The following is a 21,510-nucleotide window of genomic DNA, read 5'->3' on the forward strand; positions in this document are numbered from 1 at the left end:
AGGTAGTGCCATTGAAGTAAGGCTTTTCTGCTGACCTCTATGTTACATCGTGTTGTGTCGGCGTCTCTGCCGCTGTGAGCACTAAGCAATCATAAATGCAGAATGTTGTTGATGACCACAAAGCATACAGCATATTCTATTTATAAGTAACAAGATTCAGACGTATTCCTGGTTTCCTTGATGTCTAATTGTAACAATAGAGGGCGTGAATACATTGAAAGCAGGGTTCAATCTTTGGTGTCGCTGTGATGGAAATTGTGCCGTCGCATGTGAAAGCTGGCAGTGAAAATTGTCCAACGACATGCGCGGCAGCAAAAAATTTTTTCGCTCAAGTTGCTGGATGTGAAACAGCCTTTACACAGTGAAGCATACCAAGAGTGGGAAGGGGCAATTGTCACAGGGCTGGATATGTATTCCTTAATTATAGATGCATGAACCCGCTGTCTTATATCACAGTACGAGCACTGATACGCTTAATAGATGCACTGGCATGCCTTCAGAGCTATTTTTGATGTGCCTGTGGTGATTTGAGCCCTTGGGGGCAGTAAAATGCATGCATTCATTTTTTTTTCACACTGGCCGACTTGTCGGACGTTTTCGCAGCCCTCAGGGAGTCCAAAAAAGCGGATGTTGACTCTACATGCAAAAGTTTTGCAATTTCTATTTCTTGTAACAGTGCATTTGTAACGAAAAATTACACAGAGTATTCATACTAATGTGACCGCGAAAAGATTGTGGAGAACGCTGACACGGAAAAGTTGGGAGCATGAGAAACCACAATGCAGACGTATGTTGCCACAGAACACGGGAACCTTAGGATATAATCTCACTCACCAATGTATGCCTTGTTATCAGTGACCATGTACTTGTTGTGGTTCACTCTCCCAAACGGTATCAACTCTTGCTCGGGCGTGAAAGCGGGGACTTCGAACAATTTCTGAAAGTAAACAAGAAAAAAAGGCAGAGATTAGCAGATGCAGATGAGTCAGCGAAAATCAATAAGCAGAACTTCCACAGAAAATGATGTCGCACTGACCTATGCTGCGTTGCTTGACCAGGAACCTTAACATGCATCAGAACCCAACACACAAGTTTTATTAATTTAATTTTATTTTATTTTTACCTCAAAGGCCCAAGGGTATTACGTGAGGGATGGTATTACAATGGCAGTAAACATGATTCATCTATTAGTATCATCATTATTAATAGAGCCTCTGATGAGGGGGTGGTCGGTCATCATGGCGATTCGGGTGGGAAAATTGTTCCAGTCTGTGGCTGTATGATAAAAAAGAAAACAAAAAAAATGATGTTGAAATGTGGTTGCTAAAATCTTAATTCTGGGGTTTAACATGCCAAAACAACAATATGATTTATGAGGTACTGTACTTATTCGAATCTAGGCTGATAGATTTTTTCAAATAATCCTATTCCAAGCTCTAGGGTTGGCTTTGATTCGAGGATTTTAAAAAGCGCGCCAGTTTTTCATTGAAACTGCTAAATATGGTGCATAGCTAGCACCATCTAGAAAAGGCAGTATCGCAGCTGCTACTAGCCGTGCTAGTAGCCAACCATACACAAGCGAGGTCGCCATTTTGACCTGTGTCGTGTCGGTTGTATCGGTGTGCGGCATGGTGTTATCGCAATGGCACCAAGCAGGAGATGCCACTACAGTGCCGCTTTCAAGCGAAAAGTTGTGATAGCCGCAGAGGCATCGTCGAACCTTCAAGCCGGGCAGGACTTCGGCTTCGACAAGAAAAATGTCCGTCGTTGGAAGGAACAATGACAGCAGCTCTTTGTGTGTGCCGCAACGAGGATGGCATTTAGTGGACCAAAGAAAGGCCGTCACCACGAAGTGGAGACAGTTTTGGCCGACTTTGTTCGGATGCAGAGAGCAGCTGCCCTTCCAGTGACAACAGAAGTGCTCCAAGCGAAAGATAGGGAACTTTCGAGGGAGCGAGGCCTAACGCCAAAGGATTTCAAAGCCAGCTGGGGCTGGCTTCAGAAATTCATGAAGTGCTTCGGCTTCAGCCTCCGACGTCGCACTTCAATCACCCAGAAGCTGCCAAGCGATTTTAAAGAAAAGGTGAGAGCTTTTCAGCGCTACGTGCTGCAAAAGAGAGAAGCGGCAGGCTACAACCTTGTGCAAACAGCAACGCCGACCAGACGGATGTGTATTTTGATATGCCAGTGGCGTACACCGTGAATGAAAAGGGTGCCATGGAGGTGAAGGTGCACTCTGCGGGCTGCGTGAAGCAGCGCACAACTCTGATTCTGTGCTGCACAGCTGATGGACATAAACTCCCTCTTCATATGATATTTAAAAGGAAGACACTGCCCACTCGAGAAACTTTCCCAAGAAATGTCATTGTGCGGGCAAATGAGAATGGGTGGATGACCGGTGCGATGGTGGAAGAGTAGGTAGCGACGGCGTCCAGGAACCCTCTTGATAAAGAACTTGCTCCTTGTCGTCGACTCTTACCGTGGCCACTTGACCAACAATGTGAAGGCTGCGCTCGCCCAAGCGAACACGGACCTCGCTGTCTTACCGGGCAGTATGTAGGGCCAGTTGCAGCCACTTGATGTCTGCATCAACAAACCTTTCAAGGATCGTCTGCAGAAATATTAAATGGACTGGTTGACTTACGAAGACCACATGCTAATGGCAACGGGCCGTATCAAACGTGCATTGCTATCACAGCTGGCGGGCTGGGTAGCTGAAGCTTGGGACGACATCCCAGGTACTTTGATCGTGCGCGCCTTTAAAAAGTGCAGCATATCTAATGCGCTTGACGGTACTGAAGATAGTGCACTGTTTGAAGGTGACAGTGACAAGGAACACAGGGATGAGTCTAGCAGCGACGACGACGTTGAATGAGCTCTGCACCTTCATATTCAATAAATGCTGTTCGCATTTTGTGAATGCTGCCCTAGCTTTTTTTGTTCGGCCTACATTTGAGGTAATATATATATTTTTTGTTGGCTTCGGACTTTAGGGGGTCGGCTTAGAATCGGGGTCGGCCTAGATTCGAGTAAATACAGTATGCTGTAGTGGGCGACTGGATCAATTTTGACCACCTGGAGTTCTTCAACGTGCACCGAATGCATGGTAGACAGGTGTTTTTGCATTTTACCTCTATCAAAATGTGGCCGCAGCGGCTGGGATTTGATCCCGTGCCATCGGGCTTAGCAAAAAGTGGTTGTGTGAGCCTGTTCAGGATAAACAGCGTTCGGGTGGTTATGACGCAAAGCACAATGCTTTGGACGGATGGGATTATTTTCGGCTGGTGGGGCATGAAAACATTTGTATTACAGACATAGGCATGCAAGCACCACAAGATTAAACAAGGCAATTGTCTCACAATTGCTTATTTTTTTTATCGCAAGAAAGACGGAGCATGCCTGAAAAAAGATGAAGCCTGCAGAACTGCCCTTCACAGGACAGAAATTTAATAATAATACATTCTAATACATTCTCTATGCATTACTACATATTTCCTCCATCCAAACATGGCCCCCATGGCTGGGATTTGATGCCCTGCCTACAGGCTTAGCAGTGCATCACCAAAGCCACTATGCCTCCACGATGGGTATTAACCCTATACACTGGTAAGCCTCTAAAACACTTATGCTCACCGACAACTCATTTGGACTCAATAGGGACCGCACAAAAGTCAGAATATTCCGGAGTCCAAAGTATCGGATTCATCGGAGGGTGAGTGACCTATTCCACAAGCGGCCAAAAAAAGGTGTGCCATACTCCAGAACAATCACCTTTACTTTTGCAATATTTCCGTGTGGCTAGCACCACACTCATCAGTGTCTCCAAAAGATGCGATTCTCGGCATTGTGCCAAGCATGCTGTCTTATCACTGTGCTAATAATCCTGTTGCCCATCAATGCATCCAGTGCTATGGAACTGAAAGTAGTACAGTAGAACCACATTGACAAGTATTTCAAGGGACTGGGGAATAAACCATAATAGCTGGGCAAACGTAGCATTAAAGAAAGTTGCAAATCGCCACAGTAACAAACATCAGAAACGGCTCTAAATGGCTGCAGTGCAGTTATTAGACACCTCAGGACTCATGCTATGAGCGGGGACGGCATCTATATATTTAAGGGGTGACCTGGGTCTCTAGGACCGAAAATCGCCCTATAATTTGAATATTCATTTTTATTTTCTGCGTTCCTGACATGTTCTCATGCCTATCTCCAAAATTTGGTTACAAAATACCGGGTAATTCTTCCGTTATCGTGATCTAAAGATGCGAATCCGCAAGCGTTGCTCTTTAAACTGCGGACAAATCTTGCCCGATTTTCGTCCTGCATAACTCAATAACTACACGCTCTGTCAGTGTCACTTTGGTATCATTTGAAAGTGCACATTTCTGGCCTTCATTATTCGATGGTCGGGAACATTGCCGTCACTGTGGTCACGAAAAAAACAACAGTAAAAAAAATTCGCAGAGAACGCTATTATTGGCCAGTTTGAGCATGTGATCAAGATGGCAAGTCATGATTGGCTCCAAGGACCACGAGCGTTCAAATGCTGAAAACAGCCGCCATTTTGTCTTAGTTTCGTGACTGCAACGCTCGACATGCTGTAGGTCCGACAAAGTTCTGTTCCACGAATCGTTACAGGCGGAAACGTACAAGACATAATAAACTTCCAAAAGCGATTCTGGCATCGCAGTCGTCACAGGATACCCGGCAGCTCGCCACCGAACGTCGACGCCTCACTGCTTTGCCGGATCATGCATATCCACATGCCAGTTACACTTGCGCAAGAATTGAACATGGCTGTCGTAACTGAAGGGGAAGTTGATAAGATAAGAGCACATGAGATAGCTATGCTCGACAAGATTGCATCTACTATGGCCACAGAGCGAAAGATTCGGTGTTTTGTTGAAGATTCAACCGCCGATAGTGCAACAGCCTCAGCCGCGAAACCCGCTACTCCGTACATTGCCGTCGGACTTCCAGCTTTCAAATGGTGCAGTTCTTTGGGTGCTTTGCCAAGCCTTCAACAACTGCTCTGTGCATATTCTCCCTTTAAATGCTTGTGCAACCTCAGTCGCTTATTGTAAACTATGGTCGCTTGTTGCAATGTATCAGCCATTTGTTACAATGAATCGGTCGCTTGTGGCAACATATCACTCACTAGTTTTAACATGCCGGTCGTTGCAATGTGTACATTTATTGTCGTTGGAGCCATGTGCGAGAGCAAGTTTCCCTCTGCATCGCTAAATTTAAATCACTGCTGCATTTAAAAACAATCTAACATGAAGGAACATTACAGAATGGCAATTAGTTCGGGACCACGAAAACGCAACATAGCAGCTGGGAAAACACATAAGTGAGAAACATATCAATGGGGTTCCAGAGTATCATTGAAGTGACCATTCTTCCTAGAATATAGCTCAAATTTTTCAGCAAATTGTTGCATACATCTACGCTTGCCTGAAGCCTAGTCAGTCCGTATTTTGGCTACCATCATGCTGTTGCTACAGACTGATGAAAGTACAGTCAAAGCATGCGCCAAATCCTCATCCCCTGGCATCATAGTAGAAGTCAACTGAGCTGCAATAGCCGAACGATTGCGGGTTTATTTGCAACAGTCATTGCCCAACACTTCACTTAATCACTGCCTTCACCGGTGCGTGTGCCAAGGGTAGACGTGGTGCCATTTTAAACTGCTTGGAGAAGTTGCTTGGGACCTCGTCGCCATTTAACACGTCAATGAACGAATACGATGCACGAAATTCACATGACAAACAGCAAATGCAGCCAATGCCACCTTTCAACACTTAGTGGCTTGACTTGGCTTGTCTTGCTGTTTGAGGTCAGTTGGCAACTATTGGATCGTCTAGGCTTCACTAGTTTCGGTATCGTGGAGGCACCTGGGACACGACCGACAACGAAGCCAGCAACATATTAAAACAAAAATGACGCTATTTTTGCCCGATTCTGTGGCCAGATTGGCAGGCCGTCACGCAGGAAGAGCCCAAATATTGAACAATGCACTGTAAGGAATCCGAAATTTTGGGAATTTCTGCCATGACCATGGCACATTAAACAGGCACGTTAGTGATGGTCAGAGGTGTACAGCTAGAGCGTCTAGCACGGTTGACATTTTTCTTTTCAATTTTTTCATTATGGATGGTACACAATTATTATTCTTTTAATTATACACCAAAGTTGCAGCTTATCATGTGAAAACGTCGCGGCAACAATGATGTATTAAAAGGTACTCTAATACATACGTGTCTCTGCGCCCTTTTCTGGGGCTGGACTTTAGTGACATTTTACCTGTGGAAACACAGGAATGAGGAATGTGTCAGAGGTGTTCTAATGTAGCATATTCTTGTACATGTTATCTGCACCGGCAAACTGAGGAGTTCAGCTACAAACGAAGTGTCATCAAGAAAATTCAGAATTTAGGGCCAATTTCTCTGAAGCTGCAGTACAGCTTCCCAGCGATGCAGATCCGCACTGCCATTAAATTCTCTTTTCTTGAAGGTGCATTTCACCTGACAAGAACATCTGTAACACAGCGCATACAAAGTTCTAGGAAAGCCTAACTTTTCAACTTACGACATTGATGTTCACTCGATGTGACCGCAGTACCGACAGGGAGCGGAGGTAGTTGAACATGGCATGGTGGGTGTGGTTCCACTTGCTGATAAGAAGGTGAACCTCGATGCCTCGCTCAATGGCGGCCGCCCGGAGGGCATCGTCGATACGGGGCCAGAACCTGTGTCCCAACAAGAGCTTGTCACACACAGACTTAATTTAAGCAGTCCAATGAGAGCAGACGTTGCTGCTTAAATGTTACCAGACTGATAGCGTATGTACATATTGATAATTTGACAAGTACTTGTAATCAATCAATGCTTGACATGGCACACGAGAAATAACACGTTGCTGAACTGAACGTATACATTACAGTTGAACTTCACTAAAGTTACACACAATACAAAAATACCTTTGTTTAAATCTGATATTCACTCTCAGCCATGAATTAAATTTACTGCTTGATATCTATAATTTGCTGTATTGAGGTGGAATACAATTGAACTAAGCATACCATCACTGTGGAAATCACAATTTCACAAAACAATGAAAATGTTCTGAACCCTATGAGTAGCCCAGAAGTGAGAACAACCGCCGCAAGAGAATGCAATGCAAAATAGGGGATGGAGTAGACTTGGAACTTACTTTGCTTCTTTTTCATAGAGTGTAACGGGCATGTAATCCATGACTGCGATGTGGATGAACTTTTCAGCACTCGCGATCACGTCCAAGATGCTGTCGATGTCCACGGTACGGCCGTCTGGACAGAAGGCTGGCGGAGAACTCTGCATAAGTGTGTTAATGTTAGGTTATGTGCGTATCTTTGACAGGTGCACTAAAAGGGACACTAAATAGAAAAATTATTTGACGTGTTTTAGTAAATTACCCTTCTGCAACACTAAGGAAGCCACTCTACCCAAGAGAAGACAGTGCTTGGTAAGCCAGGAAAGAGGAAAGAATAAAAGATTGAAAGCGACAAAGCCTTGCAATTCTCGTGCCAGCTCGCCACGATGTCACAGGTTTTGACGGCTTCGGCTCAAGCCTTGTGACATTATCGTCAGGGCAGGAGGTCTACAATGTATACTAAGAGAGTTAAAGAATTAACTTATCAAGTTTCAAGGACATTTCAGTAAGCCACAATGGCCAAAATACTCCAAGTCCAAGTCCATGGCGTCACTCTGATGCATTGCCGCAGGAGTGTCGATGAGACATAAAAAAAATACAACTTTGAAGTTCAGTGCACTCTTCCAGTAATCAAGCTAATACCCCAACATTCATGAAAATAGTTTTGAAAGAATGCATTATCAATTTAAACTGATGCAGTGTTTTTTTCTCTAGTGTCCCTTTAAGCATGTGGACATTACAAACTACCGTGCTGCACTTTTCATACACGAACATGTGACGAAAATAGTTAGGCTAGCAAAATTAATACAATAACCATCCTATCTTTTGTGAGAGCCACTGTTCTGGTCCGCCATAACATCAAAGTGGTTTACTTTTTGTTTTTCTTGAAAAAGAAGCAAGAAAAAAAAAAGGAAATGCTCATACCTAGGTTGCAACCAACATATCAACGTCTTGAAGAATACCGTAATATTCCAAGCAAGTGCCCCACCAGTGAAAGCCCAAAAAAGCCGCCTCCCCCACCTCCCCTCTGAATTTTTTCCAACACTACCATGCCAAGGAGGGAGGGGGGGTCGCACTTATACAGAATTTTTTTGGTTCTTGGTTGATCCTCCAAAACAAAGCAAGCAAACGTTGCAAGCATTGAAATTTCTCGTCTTCAAGCGGTCAACTTGAAAAGACAGGCATTGCTAGCACGACAAACTATAGTGTTTCGTTAGCTAATGAAAAGTGACACTAATTATTCTATTTAGGGGTGCACGTTACGACTTCAGAACTGAGTGTGAGTAGCAAGAAACTGGCGTCTACTTTGCCCTTTGACTATGAGCATATTACAAAAATGAGGGCATTTGCCCACCTTTCGTCATTGTGGCCTAGTTGCACCTGCCACGAAGGTACCTTTGTTACGTTTGATATTCGTTATAAGCCCATAATCCTACGTGCCGATACCGGCAAGAAACATTTCAGACTAGTTATATTCATTGTGTCAGGGTTCATTATATGGAAATTCGACCATACGTGACTAGCCATTAATGACGCAACATATTACAGAACTGCCACAAAGACAAACCAAGCGCACGTACTACACACTCGACAAATGCCTTGTACTGTGGTCTGCCATGAGCCTGAAGGTTTCCCTGCTTGAACACCACGAATACTGCCCTGCAGCTCACCGAAAAGTAGGTCCGCGTTGCCGTGCCATTGAAATCTACATCGGCGGGCGTCTCCACATTGATGTTGGTGCTGAGCTCCGCAGGCCAGTGGGCAGGGACCGTAGCGTTCGGGACGCCCAGGTCCCAGTAGACCTGGAAGACCTTGTCCAAGTCCTTGGCGAGGCATCCGCAGTTCAAGATCAGCGCACCGAGCTCCTTCACCTTTGAAGGAGCAGAGAGAGGCAAAGATGAAACCTTCCGTGTGTGGAAACCCATTGCAGTTTCTCAGTGGATATGAGACTGCGATGCTAAGCTTGAGGCCATGGGTTCATTTCGAAACACGGCAGCCACATTTTGATGGGGCCAAAATGTAAAAAAATGCTTGCGTGTTGTGAACTATACATGATGAATGCTGATCTAGAGTCTCCCACTATGATGGGCCTCATAATCTGATCATTTTTGGCACATAAAACAACAAAATTTATTTCAATTTAATCACCTTTGTATATATACCATGTTTAGGTTTTTTACTATACAGAAACAAAACAATCACATGGAGCACATAGCGCAATTCTGCCTGTTGAGTTGGATTATCTGAACAGGCAGATATTACTTGCATGATGAATCGCAATGTCCAAGTGGATGATTAAAGAGACTCACTAATTAGCTCTTTCCTTACCACACCCATTAGGCATCGTTAGCAAACTACTGTTGGTTTGAAACGCCGCTTTCAAGACCTTCCGCACCGCTCACGGATGCACTGCACCATTGGACGTGAAGAAGGAGAACTCTATCTCTGTTTCTTAAGCAGTTTGGTTTTTCCCCGCTTGGCGGTGATTTTTGAATGTGCTCCAAAGTTTCGTGATCGTCAAAGCAGAAAGCAAAATTGACCGCCTCCGGAAGTGCGGCTTGTGCGCTTCGAAAGATCACAGATCTTGTGATTCTGCCGTGTCTGCGACTGATTTTATCGATGGATTGAACAGCGGCTAGTCTGACGATGCTGCCTTTTCGTCAGACTTTGACTCTGAGAGCAACGGCGACGCAAGACCAGCACAGAATATTGGGGGCAGCAGCCCAGTTAGTTTCACCTCTTGCTTCAGCCCGTCTTTGTTGTTGTTTGGAGTGCTTGAGAGTCTGCCAAGATGGAGACTTATCAAAACAGCAAGAAATGCTACAACAACAGAAAAACCGAGCAGAAAATAAGAGTTTACTGCAAGACATGCAGCATTTCTCTATGTTCTACATTGAGGAACTGCTTTGCCACATGGCATGCCCAACTGTAGTGCTCGCAGTTAAATTTTTGCAATGAAAGACATGTTCAATAAAAAATTTTGATTTTCTGGAGGTAATGCCTGTTAGACAGCAATACATTTTGCATATCTCATAATTCTTGTTACATTTGTTTTTTAGTAGATACAAGTGTGTCTTTACAGATTTCGTTCAATTTCATACCCCACTCTTGTTTCTGGACGAGGAGCAAAACGAGAACAAAGTAAAAGTGGGAGCCAATGTTTCGACAAGTGGACTTGTCTTTTTCAAGATGGTGCATGCTTTCCTCGGCACAGTATGTACAGGTAGAGTTCTTCTGAAGGGGAGAGGGGGCAATGCAGGTGGGTGTGGCAACGTACCGAAGGTGCGTTTGCGGCGAGGGTGTAGAATTGCGAATAAAGCGGTGCTGTGCACAAGGCCGGTGCCACGGCCGTGCGTCAGCCGACGTGCGGACGGTCATGTGCACAGCGCCTCTCTTATTACCTGCTTCGCAGATAATTAAAAAAGCAGTCTTTAAAATTTTCAAGCACATAATACACACACACACAAGTATTTTTAAAAGTTTAAAACACCCAAAAAGCAAACTTGCTTTCACTGCGTGCAACCTAGAAGAGTAAATGAAATTAGCTTAGCAAGCAAACCACAACTAATAAATTTCTCACCTGCCATCAGCCAGTAAAGGTTCGAACTAAACTGAACTGGGTTAATTATGAAATGTGCTATCTCTCCATCTGTATGTCAAATAAATATTGGCTAAGCTTAGCTAAAAGTGAGATTCAAATACCTTAAATATAATTATTAAATTTAGGGGTTTTTAAAGGCTTCAAAGAAGACAACTAAGGTTTTTGACTACCACGAATGCTTAATACAGCTAACTGGATTGAATTAGCTTGCTTTATGGATTGCACTACCATTGCAGCCAGATCCTCTAACGAAAACTTACTGAGCTTACACAAAATTGAAATTCAGGTAGTTTAAGGTGTTCCATATACTTAGCAGTTTTTAAGTGTCTCAACTGACTCACATGTGGGGGTTCGCACACAAACATAACATAGCTTTCTCCAGCAACTTGGCCCATACTAACCTGAGTCAGGGACCTCCAGTCCATGTTGGCACTGCCCACATAGATGTGTTTGTTGTCCACTATCCAAAATTTAGTGTGAAGTACACCGGCGCCCATGAGGTGGTCGAAGTCAACACTCCTCACACTTGCGACACCTGAAAACACCAGTGGTTTCATGCTGCATTAGAGTTAATAAGTTGGTACAAGGTTTGAAATAGCTTGAGTGCAAAGATGAATACTCAAATGCCAATCTTTTCGGAGAACAGTACACTTGTCATGAATTTACTTCTGGGGCTTGTGGCAGCTGTCTTATACAACTACTAGGAAAATATTCATAGGACAAATACACGGGGAAGATGAAAGAATAGACAAGACAAAGCGCAAACTTCGAACAGCATCTTATTTCAGGAAAATGGCTACAGTAGAACCCAATTGTTGTGTTTTTTTTTTTTTTCAAGAGACCTCGGGGGAAAAACTCATAACAGTTGGGAAAACATAAGAGTGAGGAAAGTCACAAATCATCACAGCAACCTCAGGAACAGCTTTGTGCATGTGTATAATTAAAGGACATGTACCATGTTCTGTGTCAGTGACTCCTTTCTACTCTTATTATGCTTCACTGCACAACACTACTGTAGATTGGCAAAGCTCACTTTAGAAAGCCAATAAAAACTACAATCGCGCCGTGACATGCTTAGCTGGACCGACAGCAGCCTCTGCACCACTAAATTTATGTGGCGGTCACATTCACCTGACAATAAGATGCGGGAATATCAGAGTGGCGATGTATCAAATGGGAACATAACACTACATAGGAGTCAATGGCCTTAAAGTCGGGATCCCGAAAACGTAAATGCCGGGAAAATCTAACAGTGAGGAATTTATCAACAGAATTCCAATGTATTTATACATTTCAGCGACTACATGTGATTTGCATGGTCACATCACTTTCTAAGAAATTCAACCTTTTTATCACTCAAAAACACAGAAGGGGTGCTCAAGCAATCTGTGTATTCATTCTTCTTCCCATTATGATCATTCTCTTAGTAGTGGCCATACCAAGATATCTGAACTGTAACGATGGTCCCTATCACAGCTTTGCTATCTTTAATGTATGAATCACTCAGATATACATACATCTGCAAAGGCTTTCTCAGCAAGCTAGGTGAAATGCCAGCTTTGCTGACAGTGCACATGTTTGCACGGAGGCAGCAAGCAACGATTATTCAATTTCTGAAGCTTGAGTGCATAAAGCAACACCTTGTATCTCGTAAATCCTTTAAAAGTTTCTTATACATCTGCCTTTTTGTTTTATGGTAGTTTTATTTATTGTTTTGCATCACAGATACTTGTGTGCAATGAGAGAAGTCGATCTTGAGATTTGTGGATAACTTTTTAATGACAAGCAAATATCTACAGCCCCTTTGAGTTTGTCCAAACAAAAATCTGCTGCAAAGCTGGGCATGCAGTGAAGCTGTGCAGCACAGAGGTGGGCATGACGAAGGCGCATGGTGTACATGGCAGCTCGCATTATTTTAAATGCGTAAGCATTTCTATGCTTACCCAATGATAAAAACTGTCCAGCTGTCCGTCTGTCACGCAAGACGATCGCTTTTAATATATGGCCTGCAACAGTGAGCAAATTCACCTTCGTGCTGTCTTTAGTTTCAACGCGTACTAAGCAGCGAGAACACAGCACTACGACCCCCCCCCCCCCCCCGTGCCCCCAGGAAGCTATCAGCACTTGCTGCCCTGTGCCCCCATCGCAGATCGCAGCTGCTGCTGCAGTATGGTTGATCACGGTTCATAAGGGTTCGACACGGATCGATAAGCTGCTAAGGAGCAGAAACGGCTTATTATGATCAAACATCATCAGTACACCTGGCGCTGCCAGCTGCAGTAGCTATCTTAAATCATCAATTCACCCTGCGCTGCCGTCTGCTGCAGTTCATGTCGCTGCAGCTCTGTCGTTTGTACTCGTTGGATCCCGTTTCATAACCCCGATAATGACACCGGGCTGCATGGAGATGACCAAGTGGCCCAATGCTTATGCATAGTTAGACAACTCCCAAAGGAGTTTCCACGTAAATTTATTAATTTTTTTTATACGAAAGCATCAAAGGGCTCATTGAACGAAAAAGCTGGCGTCTGTAGCAGTGGAACGGCACCTAAATTCCCATTGCCCTCAATGCCCCGTCCTGAGTGCGCCTCGATGGAGTTCCCTTGGTTGTGATGCCACAGACTGAGTGCATCTCGACAGAGCACAATGGGCAAAAGGAAATACCTGCTGCCCCAGTAGCAAGATGGGCGATGCCCGAAGGGAATGGGTGTCACCACCAATGCTAAAAAACCCTTACTCTCGGAAGTCTACGTTACCCGCCCGTCCCATGTCCGTGCAAGCTCTCGCCTGTGTTCGAACTGCGCCTCTGTAAGGCCAAATCAAAATGCCCCAAGCGTCTCATTGTGCTAGATTGCCTGCAAGGACTTCATAACTAAAGGACCACCCAGCTTCATTCAAATGGACATAAATGCTTTCACATTCACAACTCATAAGAAGTGCTTAGGTGTCCTCTGATTTCTTTTTCCTTTTCAGGATTTCACTGTTCTTTTTTTTCTTTCAGCACAGGCACCTAGTAGGCAGATTGAAATGTTATAATGAATGACGTGACATGGAAACATTGTAGTATGTATAAAATACAATAGAACGCACACAAAAGTTTTTGACACCCTGGCTACTCCTTGTTACATTTAAGTGTTGTTAAATCGACAATGTATTAAGGAAGTTTGATGGTACTTCTTTCTGTCTAATTAAAATGTTTTGATGTCTGTCCCTTCTTTGCTTCTTTTCATACAGGCGGTTATAACAATTATCGGTTATAACAATATAATTTTCTTGGCACATGAATAATGTTACATGTGTGCTCAACTGTATTGCTAATCTTCACTTTCCAGTGCCTAACAGGTAAAACTTACCTTGTTTAATGAAGTCTTGCGTGTCCAGATTAGGTTCCCTTTCGCTTGGCAAGTTCTGAGCGATTTTGATGCTAATAGACCGGTTCTTGCCAGCTGTGACAATCTCCTTAAATATGTCTTCCCCCTGTAATAAAGCATAAATGATAACTTCTTTATTTGTCAACTGCAAGCCACAATAACTATAGCTATACTTCATGTGTCCATATATTGTTTGCACTAGTTTATTATACCATTTCAAAGTAAGTTGGGCAGTTGATGAAGGCCCTTCCGAAATGCCCGGGACATAGTGCATCAAACAATGGCTTTGCGTCCATGCTCAATTAGTCATTACAACAAGATGACAATTCACCTTTCATACTGTTATCTTTTTTAGGGGGATCTAAAGTCCCTGGACAATCCCTTTCAATCTTTAGTACTTCTAAAATCGTTGGCACATTTCAATGTAGTAGCTTCAAGCTCAAACATGCATTAGTGAACAGTTTTTCTTTATTATAGCTCTTAACAATGATTTGGACATGCTCAATTATACGGACAGGTTCATGGAGCTGCTGCTGGCCCATAGGCGTAATGTGTTTCGGATGCCCTAAACTGCACCATTTGATCATTTGGGCTTTGTCTGCGCAACCTCATGCTAACTCAGCCACTCAGTCAAGCAAAGAAAGCAATGTTTCTGGCCTGGTATGTTGCCATTGCCACTTAATATCTGAAAGCAGCAAAGCCTAGTTAATCCAGCAGTCACTGACCGCATACAAGCTATGAGACAAGTAAAGCCACAAAGTTGCAAAGGCAGCATTTGTGGTTTTTTGTGTGTGTACCGCATGATTGGTGTTTGATCCTTTACATGTTTCATAATGACATCGTCTCAGCTGACTTCTTTAGTTCCTGCTACAAATTGTCGCTCTGAATCATTGAGATGCTTCAACAGTCAAAACCCACATTAACGAAATCCAGCAACAACGGAATTCTCATGACAATGAAATATTTTCGTATCCCCGGCGATTACCCATAGGATTCAATGCATTTTACAACTCTCGGCAATGATATGTCATTATACTACAATCCCGCATCAACGAAATTTGCCGGAACGTACTCCCACATATTACCTACTCGAGTAGGGCTAGCAGGCTCCGAAATGTGCTCAAATGTGATTGCTTTGCACTAAAATTGCCTAAAATACCACCACATTACACTTGCGTTGGCACTGCCATTTTTGTTTACAAAAACAACCAAGTGCCGGAAGCGATTGCGTGCATTGGAAATACGTCATGGCCACCACCTTGTTTATTGATCGCCCGTTTGAAGTGACACGCATGTTGCTACCGATGTGTGATGACGGTTTTTGCACGCTTACTAGGCGAGATCGGAGATCGTTGCTCGAAACACGCAATTAGTTTGTGTTCCCCACAGCTGACGATTCGGTGCAGCTTAGGCCAATCACGTGAGGCGAAACTGAATGCAAACTGAATGCTCATTTCGAACAATCACCGATCACAGCAACACGTTGTGTAATGTGCGCCTCGGTGAGAAAAATGCAGGGAACAAAAAAAAAAAAAAAAAAGACAAGCAAATCCGCATCCCACTGACGTGGAATTGTTTATGGCGCTTGAGATGGTGGTTGCAGCATGGAGTGCCACGCATCGAGCTGTGGTTGAGCGATTGTCCGGGAATACGGATTCCTTGCTTCAAGAATGCTGGTTTTGGTGCCACCCGACAGGCACCACGTGCAAATTCGGCGCCGGACGTAGATTTGCACAAAGGGGCCATAATCGAGATCGTTTGCCTTTGGGTATACAAGATGCAATCACTTTTGCGCTCGGCAGCAGAAGCGTCGGTGCCTACGGGCGACCGCGTGCGCTGGAGAAATGCTTCTGCATGCACTGTTAATCTGTGTCCGGCGCTGATTTACGCAAAATCTCGCAGAAGTGATCGTATGTCCGAAAGCAATCGAACAAGAATACTGCTTCACGGCAGTTCTGCCACTGCTGATTGATGCATGCGGTGCACTTTGTACTGTCGGTAATGCGGTTCTATATCCTCGAGCAAAGCTTGCCAAAGTATGCTAATGGAATTTCGACGGTAAAGTTTTGTTCTGCGATGGATTAACTCTCTGTGCTCTCTTTTTGCAACAACGAAATTCTCACGAAAGCAAATTTTTTCGCATTCCCCGTCAATTTTGTTATTGCGAGGTTTGACTGTAATAGTGCAACTATGGCCTCGAAGTCTGCGCAGATGAGGGCAGAAATGTTGCGATGGAAGTGCCAGACAGCAATTGCTTCAAAGAAACCTATGATCATCCAGCTTTTGCGACAAAGTCTACCTGTGTTCACGTTGCCAGTGTACCACACTTGGTGCATACATTGACCTTACTTTTGTCCATAATGACAGCATGACAATGGTCGAAATACAGATAGACCGAATCCCATGCAAGCATACATGCGAAAGCAATATGCTGACAAGCTTTTTGGGGGGGCACGGGGGTGCACCGAGAGTATAAAGTCATTTAATTTTGGAGAGACCCGTTATTTCAGACTCTTGATTATCCTAACATTTAGGAGGCTTCCGTGGAATCAGAATGATTGATCGGTGACTGGTATCTCACCTGCCAAGCAGAGGGGTCTTGGTATATGTCACTTCCACGAAGAGTCCAGTAAAAGGAGGCTATTTTGATGTCGGTTGTGGCAAGCTGTAACAGTGTCTTCCAGCCTTCATAGGTGCTCACATGTGACGGTGATCCAGAAGGAAATGTCAAGTTCTCGGGTATGCTTTCCACGAGGGTGAATCTGGAAGCAAGTGTGCTGATACTACAGAAGGGCTCCCACAGAAGAAAAGTAAGCCATAACATTGCTTGCCACGCCTGACAGCATCCAGCACAGCAACAAAATGCATACACTTGATACAGTGCTGAATAAGCCATGCTGAAGAGGTAAAAAATGTCATGCATGACATTAGGCACATTTGTGAAGAATGGTCATATATATATAAACTGAAGGGAAAACACAGGGAAGGCAGGAGATGGAAAGTTAAGACGATGAGCAAAACAAGAACAAGGTGAAAGCAGGAGCCAACGTTTCGACAAGTGGACTTGTTGCAACGTTGGCTCCTGCTTTCACCTTTTTCTCATCTTGCTCATTTTATAGACTGAAGTTGTTCTGTAGTTATGAACTGAAGTACTAAAATGATGTTTTATTAGACATAGCAAAGTTGCAACAAAATCACGTTATTTACGCAAGACGACACTGTGAATACTGGCATATACCAAATCGCACCGCCTATGATTAGCACCAACTCTGACATGTGCCATCCTGGCCCTGGAAGCCATCAAGAGCAAAAGTTGACTACCTTTGAATGGCCTCCAAATGTTTTTCTATGTTATGTAAACAACTTCTGCGTGATTCGCCACTCCAACCTGCAACCATTTCAGGATCCCTTAAATGCAATTCAACAACGTTTTGCTGGGCTAGATAGTGGATATCGATAGGTTTGGCCAGCATAACATTACACAGAGATGCCATACAGTGGTGTCTTTGTTCCCTTTCTGTCATCCCTGTGTAACATTATGCTGACCAAACCCCACAACTAAATGGTCTATTGGGTTCACATTTGAAGAAGAAATTAACTGTTACACCACTTTCCTAGACGTCCCCGCTCAGCATTCCTCCAGTTGTTTCACTAGAACCGTGTGCAGGAAACCTACCCATTTAGTCAATTAGCTTTGCCTTATCGTATGAGCCACAGACGCTCTGCGGCGGCATATATTTTGAGTGGGCATTGTGCCTTTATTTTTGAGTAGGCGAGAAGCAAGTGAAAGAAGCAATAAACGACCTGGCAAGCAATGGTTAGCGTCACCAACAACTACTACATACTGAAGGAATGCTGTTCAACTGCACCCTTTTCCCCCATAACAGTTATGTGGGCCATATGAAACGGCCACCCATCCCATATGCTCCTGGTGTGGGGACATATACTTCCAGGGGTGTTCGAACATGACAACGTTCACGTGGCACAGTTGCCAACGTGCAAATCAAGAAGTAAACAGGTTCGCATGAAAGTTCCCCCTGGAATGACAGTACTTGTGAGTAGTAAATAAATGTGCCATGACTGAAGCATGTCATGCATTGGGGAATAATGTAACTAACTTCAAATGGTGTACCGAGCAGTACCAAAATGATGCAGCCAAGGGACACACTGCCCCAGACATGCTAGCTGAATGTCACTTTAATGCAGGTTGTAATTCTGATGTATTCTGCGGCTGTCATTGCCAAAGAAAAATCCCTGTCATCCTGCCCAATCTTGATTATTACAATCCATGCCACATACAATTAACTGCACACATGGCAACTCACTTGATATTTTCACCAGGTCATTGCACAATCTGCTGCACATATAACGCACAACACAACTTCTCTCACCTTCATGAACAAAGAAATTGTATGGCTCCTCAATTGCTGTAAATTCTGTCTTTTTTTTTTTTCTGTGTGGCAAGCGATTGTTAGCCTTCAACAAAAAGCCACAGCTATGTGACTTCTGCCTTGAGTGAAAGTGCACGAACGAGGTATCCCATGATAAAGTTGATTTTCTTATCTGCCCATAAATGTACTTGAAATTGAGGACTGCAGACCAAACATGGTATTGTGAACTTTCCAGTGCACTTGTGAATTTCAGTTCGAGCGCCTGAGTTATGAATAAACTCAGTTTTTCCAGCAAGCCTGTGGTCTGTACACATTTGAATTGCACATGCATGGAAAAATAAAGAACTTTAAGTGCTGGCAGAGGTTCCGTGCAATTGTATTGCCATAATCGATATGATTGTAGCATATATGATTCTAGCATGTCCAGTAATCCAGCAAGATAGGGCGGTTTTCCGGATGAGCGGGGCCGTAAACATGAGCAACCACATTGGTGAAACAAAGCTCAACCAGACAAACATGAATATCTTCTTCTTAGCTGCCGATACAAATTTTCAACAGCAGCGTAATCGTGTTCATAAATATGCCGCTGCCGAAGGTTGCACCAGCGACGAAGTAGGATATACTTGGCGACTGCGTTATTAGCCCTGTGTTTGCCTGGTTGAGCTCTGCGCCACAGGTTGGCTGCACCGCTCCGGCTGCTCACGTTTGCACCACCGCCCATCCGGCAATCCATCCAAACCGCCCGCACTTGGGGGAATACTTGACACGCTAAAACTCTCTAATAAATGAACTTACGAGCATGTGTCGAGGCAGTTGATGGCTTTGCCATCCTTGCTGGCACTCTGGGCAGCGAAGCCGCCATCCCGAGAGTGACCAAGGAGTGGGAAGAGCACTACCAGGACGATGAGCAGGAGGATGATAGTGATCGGGATGCACGACGGCTTTAGCCAGCTTCCCAGCTTCATCGAGTCGGATGTCTGCGGCCGCTTGTTCATGTAGCGGCTGTCAAAGAGCTGCAGCTCAAACTCACCAAAGTCGAGCTTCCCAGTACTGTCCAGGACCGTCTGAAATTAACAAACAGCAACAGATGGTATGGGCTTCCAGTAATAAACATAAAAGCACTGCCTGTAGTATACACGTAGGACATGGCAGTTCAAAGGACAGAGGCATGCAGGGGGTAATGGACACTCATCAGCTGCTACAACAGCATCACCTAATTATTGGTTAACATGTGTAAGGACACCCTGATGCACAAATATGCGACTGGATAATTGAATAGCATTGCCCCTTTTCTTTTGTTGCACGCGGCTGGGATGTTGAAGGGAAACAAAGAGTGCACCATAAAGCACTTTGTTAAAAAAGAAAATGACTAGCAAGTATAATAAGTAACATTGAATAAAGCACATTAAACAAAAACATTGTGCTGCTCTTCTCATGTTGTTTTAACACTGCCGTGTTGCTAAGTGGTTGTTAGGATAATGACTTAGTAATATTAGCAAACAGCTTAATTGTAGCATCATGGCGATGTTGGAATACCGACCAAAGAAAAACACTTGAAGCATTTTGGTGCGCACCATTTACAAATCTGCAATTTGCTGAACCATCACAATCGCCATGCAACATGTTGAACGTTTTCCACTGTACACAACTTGGGCAGAGGCATAGCCATAATTTTTTTTTTTTAACGGTCGGGGAAGGGGGGGAGGGAGCTGATCACGTGCTCACTATGCCCTCCCTCCTCCCCCGCGCCGGCTATGCCAGTGAACTTAGGTACGCAAGATTACGTGTTATATGAACGGTTGACTGAGCGGTTAAATGAACGGTAATTAAGTTAGTTAACTATCACCACGAAACAAAACGGGCTAAGACCAGTCAAAAAAGCACTACTGCAAACTTTTAAAATTTTCCCGTGATAATTGTAACACAGCTGCCGATATTCACTGCTCCATCGTTCATCGAGTGACAACTTTCCGCAAACACAGCTTCACGACAGGCCCGCTACCTTCGGCGGCAATTGTGTCCGTACCACGTACGGGTGTGACACTCATGGAAATGACACATAACAAGACGCGTATGACATTGCCAGTAAACAAACACGAAGAGCGAGCATGAAGAGCGAGCATCAGATTAGAAGTACGGCATTTATACTTTCACGGAGTCTAAAAACGAAAGAGGACAAAACCTTTTTGCGTGTGTCAGGCTTCGGGACGGTCATGATGAGGGCGCACTGTAGGCAAAGCAACAGACCTTGAAATGTGTGCCGCAAACAATTATCGCTGGCAAAGCGCGCTGACGACAAAAGCACGATTGTCCGCAGGACAGGCGCTGACAGCTGGCTTAAAACGAGCAGCGTTAGCACACTAAGCAGGTGACATCACACACACAGTTCATACTTCTCGGTAACACGTTTCAAGCATGGCTCAAGCGACTCGCGTTCTCAAATGTGAGAGAATTCGCAGAACATATGACTCGCGATTCAAGCGATCAGGCGACCAGCGAGTCAAACGCGAGTGTTTACCGCAGAGCGAAGAGCATAGCAAACGGAACGAAACATTTGTATATGCGAGACCACGGACAACTAATAAAAACCCGGTTTGTTTCGCTTTCGGATTTAGGTGCGCGACATTTGCCATATTGTAACAACCGCCAAATTTGAAGTGTGTTTGACGGAAGATGTCTGGGCTCTACGCTTCTCCAATTGAACCGCGCAACCTTACGTTCTGTGCAGATTTCACAAGTAACTACTCTAATGTCAATTCAACCTTGGAAAACAAAAACTAAATTTGCCAAAAAGATGTCGCAACACTGGTTCCGATTCAGCTGCGGAGAGGAGTCTTTACGTTACGTTCGTTGATTTTCGTAGCCGTCTTGCAGCCGGATACATTTATTGCAATTGCAGTTATAGGGAAACTACAGGCGAATTTTCGCTGTCGGTATCGGTGTCAGCGTT

General features: G+C 44.2%; 1 protein-coding gene across 1 annotated transcript in view; it reads right to left on the minus strand.

The window, feature by feature from the left end:
• The window catches only part of LOC142564023 (5'-3' exonuclease PLD3-like), a 35,070-nt gene extending 13,993 nt beyond the window's left edge, over window positions 1-21,077 (minus strand). The window contains exons 1-9 of the mRNA XM_075674827.1: window positions 20,743-21,077; window positions 19,356-19,624; window positions 16,751-16,931; window positions 14,152-14,275; window positions 11,200-11,333; window positions 8,868-9,068; window positions 7,219-7,358; window positions 6,595-6,754; window positions 835-937 (exon numbers count right to left, since the gene is read on the minus strand). Coding sequence (XP_075530942.1) covers window positions 835-937; window positions 6,595-6,754; window positions 7,219-7,358; window positions 8,868-9,068; window positions 11,200-11,333; window positions 14,152-14,275; window positions 16,751-16,931; window positions 19,356-19,624; window positions 20,743-20,775 — 1,345 coding nt within the window. The 5' untranslated portion in view covers window positions 20,776-21,077. The remainder of the gene's footprint in view (window positions 1-834; window positions 938-6,594; window positions 6,755-7,218; window positions 7,359-8,867; window positions 9,069-11,199; window positions 11,334-14,151; window positions 14,276-16,750; window positions 16,932-19,355; window positions 19,625-20,742) is intronic.
• Window positions 21,078-21,510: the final 433 nt, after the last annotated feature.

This window comes from Dermacentor variabilis, chromosome 11 (genome assembly GCF_050947875.1).
Source record: "Dermacentor variabilis isolate Ectoservices chromosome 11, ASM5094787v1, whole genome shotgun sequence".
In the NCBI taxonomy this organism is placed as follows: domain Eukaryota; kingdom Metazoa; phylum Arthropoda; class Arachnida; order Ixodida; family Ixodidae; genus Dermacentor; species Dermacentor variabilis.